Below are 10,592 nucleotides of genomic sequence, written 5' to 3' on the forward strand. Positions count from 1 at the left end.
CGTCTTGACCCGGGGCTCATGAATCGTCTCCGCGGCCTGTGTCAAACTCCCCTCCACCGATCTTTGAAATTCTGCGAATAAGTCTGAAATTTTAGAGAAGTCCATAAATTAAGTCGCAATTCCAATGCTTGAGCTTATTTACGCCTTAGAATCAGGCAATATTCTAAGGTATTTTCATCACTGCACAAATACATAAATTTTGCATTTCAAACCATCATCACAATTGGCAGCATAGCCTGAGCCCTGGTCCCGTGGGTGTGTTTTTTAGATTGGGTTGCTTGTTTTTCAGCATCAAACTAATATCCCAAATTTAAGGGTAGATTCATATTACGGAGACAATCTATGTATCCATTCCCCTTCTTGAAGGGCTTTAAAGGTCGACCATCCCCCCTATTTTTCAAAATTTATTAGCTGTAAAAAATTGAACTTGGACTGATCATCATAGCACCATTTAAAGAGAGAGGGATGGGTTGTACACTATGGGCGTCAGAACTAAAAGATACAGCGTAGCTGAGTAGCTGACATTCACTTAAATTCACTTAAATGAACCTAAAAAGACAGGCTTATGCTCTTCACGATATAAATGATTGTTTCAACTTGTTATTGTCTATATATATATGATGTCATAAATTTGTTTCATGATTTATTGAAATATACCAGCAAAAGAAGACACAAGTAATGTATATATATTACATAAAAAAAAAGATACCACAAGAAAAATCGACAGCAACTTTTTGTAACTCAAGCAAATGCCCCTTTAGCAAATTTTTAATGAGAAACCAATTTCCTTGGTAAATTTGGTAAAGAGCGGCGCTTCTATATATCATTTTGCTATTCTTGATTGGTATATACGGAAGTTTACATATATGAATTTAGCACTGTTTATATAACGATAGGCTGCCGGTTTACAAAATGAAATGAACATACAATTAGGTAACAAACATAATGTTTTTAATTAGTGATGCTAGATAAATTGTTTATAGTGTCAACAGGGATGGCGCCACCGAGGGTGCTTGGGGGGCAGGAGCCCCCCCCCCCCCAAAAAAAAATTAATTGAGCCCCTCCGTCGGTACTTCAATTTTTGAAAAATTTGAAGCAATGTCGGCACTTTCATAACTTCCACTTCGTGTTTTTTTTATTTTTTTCTCATTGTTTGACTTTTTTTCAGTTCTTTTTCATTTTTTGAACTGGAATTACCACAGCGGAAATGGTGTTATAGTGTTGCTGCCTCGTTTACATCTTGGTCTTTTTTGGCTTTATTGATTGGCTTGGTGGTATACATTGATTTGGATTGAAGTCCCAAAAGAATCTACCAATCCTGCTTGAAGCCCCAAAAGGATTTCCATTGTTGCTTCAACTGGCAAGAGCTGCCTTTCAGTAGATGAGCTGAAGAAGAAATACCTGGTTTTGTATTAGCATCTCTTCAGAAGATTTTGTATGCAATGGCATGGAACATGAAGGAAGTAACCACTTATTTCGATGTTTTCCGACAGTCAAATGTTGATTTAAACGAGCAGAACACCAAAGATGTACTCAAAAGGCAAAACATTACAAGGTAAAATGAAATCCTTTGCAACGGCCTACTCGCACTAGAAATAATGTTGCAAGTTTCAAGCGCCAGGTGTGGTTAAGAAGCTAAAAGCAGCACAGCCTTTTAGAATCATGTACTTTTGAATTGGGATTTTTAGATTCGAAGGATTTTAGACTAACTTGTTTTTCTCTCTGAATTCATGATTATCTCCTTCAAAAGCTTTTTATTTTTGCATCTGGCACTCAGGTTTATTTTATTTGAGGCTTTCATACCTTTCAGTATTTACAATATAAAACTGACATTTATTTGCAGATTCAAATACTGGAAAGATGTTCCAGTGGAAGACCTTGGAAAAGCACTGAAGGATCTTGCTAATGGGGAAGATTGCAAACTTTCAGCAGATCAACTTAACAATATAATCCAAGCTCTTACTCATCATTCTGTAAGTAAACTTTTCATAGGTATCTTTTCATGTCATCTATAGTTTACTTAGTTTAAGGCAAGGATCGAGATGCCGAGGGGTCAGGAGGGTCTTGCCCCCAAAAAACCTAAGTTGTAGAAGTAAAATACTTTTATTTTGTGAAATATGGTTGTTGTTTCACTGATTTATCAGGTCTGCCCCTCCCTCAAAACAAAAAGTTGTATCTCTGTTTTTGGTTTAATGTGTCTTAAAGCCTCCTTGTTTTGTAAAAATCTCTTTGCTACTCACCTCTACTTACATTGACTTTCATTCATCCTAAAATGCAATTAAAATCTTTGATGCCAAACTTTATTATCACAAAAGCTTCAAAAACTTCTGAAAAGCATATTTAGTAGTACTGTAGTATTCTTGGTTTTTTATTAGTTTGCTTATAACTGCTCCTTTTTCAGAGTGTTTATCTAGTAATAAACAATGCATTCTGTTTGCTAAACTCATTCAGCACTTGGCTTGCACAATGCATTTCAATAGAGGTAATCCTACACCTGGGTTTTAAAGATGGAGGTAAGAGTAAGGTGGTATCTTGGCCCTTGCTAGATATTCCAATAAAGTGTGGTATTTAGGTTGCCAAAAAGTGTGTGAGCCAATCTTTTAGTTGCCTTCAAAATTTGCAGAAGAAGCACCACTAGAGGAAAAACACCTCCTTCTAGAAACATGATTTTTCAATGGAGTGACCCCCCACACCCTCAGTAGCCCAGGCCCGAGCTTTAGATGTCTAATAGACTGATTTATATGTTTCTAAGAAAGGTACCAAGTTTCAGTTAAACTCTGTTTAAAAAACTTCAATGTTATTTTTCAATCAAATCCAAAGCTTTGTTAACACAACCTCTTTGAAAGTTATTTCTTTTGTTTCAGTTGCAAGGCAAGATTGATGCAGATATGTGGAATTCATGTGTCAAGTACTGGGCAAGAAAGGTTATAACTTTACCATACGATATTAACATAAAATCATACAGTAATTAATAAAAATCCCAAAAAAGAATTATCAAGGATAGATGTCTTCTACCATACCAACATAGTTCAAAACATATTTGAAATTTCATTCTAATCTTTTCTAGGACATCAGTGAGAAATCTGCTCTCATTGCTGTTGATGTCCAAAATGACTTTATTTCTGGATCGCTTGCACTGAAAAATCAACCTGCCAAGGAAGATGGTGCAGAAATTGTTCCAGTCATAAACAAGCTGAAGCAAGATGTCAAGTTTGATCTGATAGTGTTTACTTTGGACTGGCATCCGTCTGATCATTGCTCTTACCATACAAATGTCAAGATGTATCCATTTCATGAGACATGTAAAATAAAAGCAGATCACGCTAAGATGTATGATTTTGTTATCTATGGTGGAGATAAACCACAGGAGCAAATTCTTTGGCCTGTTCACTGTGAGCAGGGTAGCTGGGGAGCAAAACTTCATGAAGATCTTCAGGTTTTTAATGTATAAGTTCATATTTCACCATTTTTATTGACAGAAGACAAACATGGTTTTGAAAATCTAATTTAAACTGCAAGATTTATGCAAAATATTTTCAGTTCATCATAATCCCTCAGAAACAACAAGATTGATTTTTATTTTCTTATATATAGACACATAAATGAAGGTATTTGAGTAATGTTAAACTAATATCAAACCATGTTTGCAAATAATGTTTAGTGAAATTGACCATAGTGTCTAGGGTACTCTTAAATTACTGACCAGTAAGTTACATTCTTGTCAAAGTAGCTTTTTCTTGATGTTATAATAGAAATGCAAAGGCAGAACTGAAAGTGCACATTATCCAACCTCAAAACAAATAAATAGAGTAGAGCCTTTAGTATTCATAGACCAACAGCTTAATATTCCTATTTTTCCCAACAAAGGAGGTTTTGTGTCTTGTTGAGTTAGCCAGTTCAAAAATTAACATTGTCTGTATATCTAATATCAAATTTGTAGGCTCCCAGAACAGTGGACTGGTACACAAATTTTCTATAGATGTAGAAGAAAACTAGCACTGACATTCTTAAGAAATGGGTCCTTCCAACCAAGTCTGTTTTACTGGTATCTGGATAAAAAGATTCTTCAAATTGGCATATGCTTATTTCTAGATTGAAGACTCTGCCCTGATGGTTCACAAGGGCTCTATACCTGCAATTGACAGCTATTCAGCATTTTGGGATAATGGAAAACTTTCACAGACAAATCTCTTTACAACATTGCTGCAGCATAACATCACAAAAGTGTTCATCTGTGGACTTGCCACTGATTTTTGTGTTGCATTCAGTGCAATTGATGCTGCCAACCATGGTCTGACAACATTTCTCATTGAAGATGCATGCAGAGGTGTATCAGAAGAATCCATGAAAAATGCTCGAGCAAATATGAAGGATGCTGGAGTCACAATCATAAATACAAACCAGGTTATCATCTTGCACTTATTTATGATTATCATCTTGCAGTTAGAATGTTGACAATTCATGTTAACTTTACCATTTTCTACAAAAATTGCTGTTCAAAAGAGTAAGTATTTGATGGCATAATTTGTACACTGCAATGCACCATCATATACAGTTAAGACAATGGTCAAACAATTCCACAGTTTTCAATAAATTAATGTCCAAAAAGGGTCAACAAATGTCACCTCTCTATACAATTCATAGTTATTTTATTATATGCACTGAGGTTTTTAATTTCGTGATTTCATATCTTTGATTTCATCTTTATCCTTTTTAAACTTCATAATTTCGTTGCAGGTTCTTGAACTCTTGTAGCAGGATAAAGGATTTTGGGCAAATTGCATTTTCACAGAAAATAAACTGAACATACACCAATTGTGCATAATTATACTTTTAGAAGGATACTGTTGAACAGGATCTCAGTCAAATTCAATCTTCACAATAACTTTCCCCTGATATCCAATATAATTTATTATGTTTACTAAAACTGTTTACTTCGTACATTTATAATGTAGAAAAATATGTAATTTGTTATTTTTAACGTTATTTAAGTAGTAACCAATCAACAGCACCTCACATGCTTATCAATTGTTCACCAAATGATAAGTGTTTTGACAACACAGAACAAGACAACAACACAGAACAAGACAACAACACAGAACAAGAGAACAACACACAAGATACAAAAGCAGGCATCATTTTCTTTCATTTTCATGAAAATAGCTTTACAAGTTTAAATGAAGTAAGCTTTATTACTGAATGACAAAAATTATTGAATTGTAAAAAAATAAAAAGGTAGATCAAAGCCTTTCATGAATTTCAAAGCAAACATTTAACCAAACGGAATTGGAACCCTTGAAGTCAGAGCTCTGTGGCAAACTGAACCTAGGATAAGTCCAATATCAGCATATTTTTCTATTTTGAAGGGTACAGGTGCCTAATTGGCACACTTTTAATTTCAGGTATAATATTTGGCATCACAAATACCTATAAATTATATATATAAATATCTATTATTTTTTATCTATACTGGGGATAAACCACAGGAGTAAATTATTTGGCCTGTTCATGGAAAAACGGAAACATTGGGCTATACAGATATGATGGATTAGTTATTATAAGGAATTTATCAGGACCAAAAATTGACCTTTAAAACAATACTATTCAACCAAATCAAAAACCAAATAATAATCCTGTCTACATCAACAAACAATCTAATCACCTGCCGACAGTATTAAAAGAGCTACCTAAAGGCACTAACAAACAGATATCAGAATTATCATCAACCGAAGAAATTTATAGAAGAAATTTATAGGTATTGGTCTTACCAGAGTTACATTCAGATTACGATATGCTAACAAAAACAAAGTTTTAAAGCACAAAAGATATAAAAAGAGTACTGAACTTTCAAAATATGTTTGGAAATTAAAGGAACAAGAAAAGACACCAACTATTAAATGGAGAATTGTCAAGAAAATAAAGAGCACAGCTAGAAATAACTTTTGAAAATTATGCCTGACAGAAAAATTTTATATCATTCAATCTTTAGGGGATAATAAAATACTCAATAATAGAACAGAATTTATAAGATATTGTAGACACCAGAAAAAACTTTTGATTAGCAATTTTCAGTTTTAAAATGTAGTTGTTACGATCTATCCCTCTACACAATTAGCTTGGTTTGACTTTGTTCGATTATTCCTTTTTTACAGTTATATTTTGCTTGCCGTCAGTTTGTGTTCTTTTATACACCTGATGATTGTTTACACATGAAACTCAGAGTTGTGTCACAATAGTCTGTTTATTTTAGTCTATCAAGAATATATAATATACATTTATATTTATATCAGCACTTATCTCAAGGGAGGGGGGTGTGAATATTTGAAGTTTACCACACCAGTTAAATTTGAGCCAGTTTTGCAAGTTCCCCCTGTAAGGGTGGTTTGGTGAGCATCATTGGCTCCCAACAGTGTTGAACGCCATTGTTGCAATGATTTTTGCCTGTTTCAGTGTGAAAATTTATCACCTAATTATAATACATGTTATCCTGCATCTAAAAACGTCTCTACACCTTTGGAAAAGCACCAGTCCTTTTTTTAATGTAGAATCATTTGTTAAAGAAAACATCTTGAAAACCTTTATATCATTGGTAAGATATAAAGATTACTCAGGTAAATACTTGGCTTAATGTCAGCAGACTGCATTTGTTGAAAAGTGATGAAATTTCTGTCTTTTTTGCCTAATAATTTCAGCCTCCAAACTTTACTTTATTACTTCTTTAAAATATGTATCTGGTTTGAAGTATTCCACATCGTTACCTTTCAGCAAATGTTGATCGCATCGAATTAACAACAGTATCATTCAAGGGTTGCGGCTTGCAATATTTTTCAAGCCATCCAAACAAAGAACTTGATAATGCTTGAAAGGAGGAGACAGAGACAACCTCTCTGAATGAATCCCACATGAATCCGCTTACTTTCAAGAAAACTGCCAGTTTTTCATCCTCTGTAACTTCATTTTTGTTTTCCAGTTCTGGCTGGCTTGCTTTCACAAGCTGCTCATAATTTTCTTTCATTATCTCAAGAGCTTTCATTTCCTTTTCTAAAGCTTGAAGTTCCTCATCTTGTATCTGTTTTTCTAATAAAAGGGTATTGATATGATTCAACGATCTTTGCAGTATTTGTGCTTTACTCATTTTGTAATATTTGAGGTCTTCGGCAATACCACAACCAGGTACAGCTTCTTGAAGCCCTTCAAAACCACGTCTGATAGCATCCCTTCTTTTTTGCTCTGCAAGAATGTGTGACTGTTTACCTTGTTTCCTACCTGGGGAGCAGTCGTCGAGTCCATCATCCGTATCGTACATTGAAGAATTGTCTATATCCATTTCGCGGTAGGATGGAGAACTTATCCTCTCTATGTAATTTGTCTTCGGCTTCTCCGTATAGAATTCGACCAGAGAAATGCCTAGGCCAGCTCGTATATGCGAGCCTCCTCCGCAGGGTTGCCACTGTATGAAGCAAGATATACCTACAGCGCGTGCGTTTTCTCCCTACTTTCTCCCTACGCATTTTTCCTCAATTATCCCTACAATTTCGGAATTATACCTACGAAAACAACCCACACAATGACAACAAACTCACTGTTCACTACTGATAACAAATGGATAAAAACTTATAAAAACAAGAAAAAATCATAGTATAAGCAACAAAGTACATCACAAATTCTGAAAATAGAGATGATTTCTTAGATAAGTAGCATAGGGCTGTACACTCTATTTTTGCTAAACTATAGTGGAAAGCGTTTTGCCTCTTTGCTAAGACTTGAAGAATTCTTCTGTTCTCTCAAACCATTCAGCATAATTATGACTGAACTATTTTACTGATTAATATATTTCAAAATTGCTAAAAAGTTCAAAAATTTCTTTTAACTTTTTTAGCAATTTCTTGAACTACTCTTCCTTGGAATCTTGATGACACATCTTTTTGTCTCTCTTGAAATTTGTACATCACTAAATCTTTGCACATGTTATAAGATGAAACGATTCCCACACTAAATGAATAAAGGATGCAAGGCAATAAATTTTTCTTGAATGTTGCGTTCTCATTAATTGTCCTTTCCACAAAGTATAATAACAACTGTTTAAAAAACTGAAATGAAGTCTGAGAGTTTAAAAGACACATGAAATCCATGTCATTTTTCTTGAACATGCTAATAATGTTTTCATTTTATATTAAGTTTTATCAAAGGACTGCTTGAAAACAGCTTTTGATGAAGGTCAACCTTCCAAATGAAATATACGATATGAGATTATTCTTGATGTTCTTTAATAATTTTCTTCCCTTGAGGAGTCTTAGATTATTGTACATCAGTAAGGTGTAAGGCAGAATAAATGAATTATTAAAGAGATTGGCCATTTCATGTTAAGATAACTTATGTGCAAATTTTAATAAAATGTAGTTACTGAGCAGATTTTCATTTAACTTTCTCCCGTTTTGTAGTAATAGGGGATCCCTTTACTACACCTGGATTAGGATTCAAAATGTTTTTCTGGATAGGATTCCTTTGCTTTGTTTCAGAATGTGACCAAAAAGAGTCTTCATCTTTGTCTCTACATTGAGGGTATACTCTGACCCAGTGCCCATCCTTATCTGACGTGATAACTGCATCCATCACAGCTCGCACATAACATCCTGTTGAAAGACATAATTTAAACAGATAACATCAGGTTTGTTTCAAGTGATTTTGACAATTGATTAAATGAAAGCTTGACTGACAGCTAAACTGTATATAATGAATCTGCAACCTTTCTTTAAAAATAAAGAATAAATTATTGTATAAATCTTGTATGGTTGTCTTTACATGCCCATCGGAACCGGGGGCTGGGGGGGGGGGGCTGGGGAAGGGATGGAACCCCAAAATAATTGCCAAACTGTAGTCTGTTTTCTTTATACCAGTGTACTGAATGAGAAAGAAAACAATGGGCAGCCCCCCCCCCTCCCCCCAATATGAATTTTGCTCTGACGGCACTGCTCTAGGCCATTGTCTGTCATTTTTTTTCTTCAGAAATATTTTGCCTATTCTTTGTATTGTTTACATAAAGCAAGATAAAATGTTGAACGAAGAGTGCTTCATGCTTTCTGATTTACAGGATGCACTGTTTCACATTCAGCAATAAGACAGCATCAAGGCAGTCTCTAGGGTGGGGTATGTGTGTGTGACACCCCCTTGAAAAAAATTACTGGAAAAACAAGAAGTATTTAGCCATGACTTATTATCAAATGAAATCTTACAGTTAAATTTTTTTTGAAAAAAATCACTTTTTGAGGCCACATCATTTTTCACAAATTCCAATTCATATAAAAATTTGACTTTCACAAACATATCAACATCATACATCTAAAACTCTTATTGAGTTACTTGCAATGTAGAGAAAATATGTACGTACCATCTGCAAAATTAGCAGCAGCAGCTATCTGATTGTGGTCTGCATTTCTTCTGTCTGCATTCTGGGTACTCTGGAAAGCATTTTTGATTCCCTCAACCAATGAGACAAGTCCTTGCAAGTAAATCTCTGGTAACATATAGTCAACATCCAGAAGCTCTAGTTTAACTGGATCATTTGGGTTTGTAAATACAACTTCTTTGGAGTCATTTTCATTTGTTTTTCCATACAAATGTCCATTAGATATTTTTAAATAGCCTTTTGTGCCTACAATTAGAATTTCTTGATTGAAGTCTTGTGGCAAATGGGAATTTAATATAACATTGGCATGGGCTCCACTAGGGTACCTGAGATGAAATGAGCAGAAATCATCACTTGTGATTTGACGGAAGGTGGGCATTGATTTTGTATGTTTCACAAATGTTTGCAGATAGCCTTGTGCTTCAGCAGCACGTTCACCTATGATAAATGATAAGATGTCAATTATGTGACAACCGTAGAGGTGCAATATGCCACCACCCATTGACTGATCACAGTGCCAGTCGTATTTATTACCAACTATGTTGTTGGTGTGCAATGTGCATTCACAGACAAGCAAGTCACCACAGTACCCCTCTGCCACATATTTTCTTGCTTGTATGAAGCTTTTCACAAATCTCAATGGGTGGCTCAACAATGAAAGTAACTGTGGATAGTATTCAGCTGCACTGACCATTTTCTCAGCATCCCGAAGATTCAACCCTGCAGGCGCTGAACAAAATACATGTTTACCAATGGAGAGTGCTTTTACAGCCACTTCAGCAAACTGATGTGGTGATCCACAAACACAAACAATATCTACATCATTATGGAGAAGAAGTTCGTCTAATCTACTCGTATAAAACGGTATGCCAATCAGCGAGGCCAATTCCTTGGCCTTTTCTCTTGTGTTTGCCCATACTCCAGAAACTGTGAAGCCAACTTTGCGAAATATTGATATAATGACTTTAGCTGAGCTATCTCCACCAAATACACCCACTGATGGTAACATGACAATAATTTCGCGAGTATTTACTATACTTCTTTCTGCCCGAAATCATTACATCCTCGTCCTCGTCCACTGGAAAATGTTGTGCAAATAGGACCATTAACCTCTTTATCATACAGAGACAAAAACAGTAAGGCGGCCTTTAATGTGTGCCTTGCTGCTTGCCACGAATTCTGTGGT

General features: G+C 35.0%; 3 protein-coding genes across 3 annotated transcripts; 1 reads left to right on the forward strand and 2 right to left on the reverse strand.

Annotated features, from left to right (window-relative positions):
• The first annotated feature begins 1,227 nt into the window (after positions 1-1,227).
• Positions 1,228-5,132, forward strand: LOC135691190 (uncharacterized). The gene is made up of 6 exons (XM_065208980.2): positions 1,228-1,555; positions 1,844-1,973; positions 2,865-2,924; positions 3,068-3,436; positions 4,093-4,404; positions 4,738-5,132. Exons 1-6 carry the CDS (start codon positions 1,443-1,445, stop codon positions 4,753-4,755), a joined length of 1,002 nt encoding a protein of 333 aa, XP_065065052.2. The 5' UTR covers positions 1,228-1,442; the 3' UTR covers positions 4,756-5,132.
• Positions 5,133-5,135: 3 nt separating this feature from the next.
• On the reverse strand, positions 5,136-8,193 carry LOC135691191 (max-like protein X). The gene has a single exon (XM_089116026.1). The coding sequence runs from the start codon at positions 7,325-7,327 to the stop codon at positions 6,755-6,757; it is 573 nt and encodes a 190-aa protein (XP_088972152.1). The 5' UTR covers positions 7,328-8,193; the 3' UTR covers positions 5,136-6,754.
• A 144-nt stretch (positions 8,194-8,337) lies between these two features.
• On the reverse strand, positions 8,338-10,561 carry LOC135691189 (glucose-fructose oxidoreductase domain-containing protein 1). The gene is made up of 2 exons (XM_065208979.2): positions 9,389-10,561; positions 8,338-8,633 (listed from the first exon to the last, which is right to left on the reverse strand). Exons 1-2 carry the CDS (start codon positions 10,413-10,415, stop codon positions 8,416-8,418), a joined length of 1,245 nt encoding a protein of 414 aa, XP_065065051.2. The 5' UTR covers positions 10,416-10,561; the 3' UTR covers positions 8,338-8,415.
• Between the last annotated feature and the right edge of the window lie 31 nt (positions 10,562-10,592).

This window comes from Rhopilema esculentum, chromosome 4 (genome assembly GCF_057945365.1).
Source record: "Rhopilema esculentum isolate cy_ngs chromosome 4, ASM5794536v1, whole genome shotgun sequence".
Taxonomy (NCBI): Eukaryota; Metazoa; Cnidaria; class Scyphozoa; order Rhizostomeae; family Rhizostomatidae; genus Rhopilema; species Rhopilema esculentum.

Coding starts and splice junctions, on each gene's coding strand:
- LOC135691191 (XM_089116026.1), bottom strand. CDS start 7,327: ATGGATATAGACAATTCTTCAATGTACGATACGGATGATGGACTCGAC.
- LOC135691189 (XM_065208979.2), bottom strand. CDS start 10,415: ATGTTACCATCAGTGGGTGTATTTGGTGGAGATAGCTCAGCTAAAGTC. Junction 8,634..9,388: donor TGCTGCTAATTTTGCAGATG/GTACGTACATAT, acceptor GTCTTTCAACAG/GATGTTATGTGCGAGCTGTG.
- LOC135691190 (XM_065208980.2), top strand. CDS start 1,443: ATGGCATGGAACATGAAGGAAGTAACCACTTATTTCGATGTTTTCCGA. Junction 1,556..1,843: donor AAAAGGCAAAACATTACAAG/GTAAAATGAAAT, acceptor ATTTATTTGCAG/ATTCAAATACTGGAAAGATG. Junction 2,925..3,067: donor TCAAGTACTGGGCAAGAAAG/GTTATAACTTTA, acceptor AATCTTTTCTAG/GACATCAGTGAGAAATCTGC.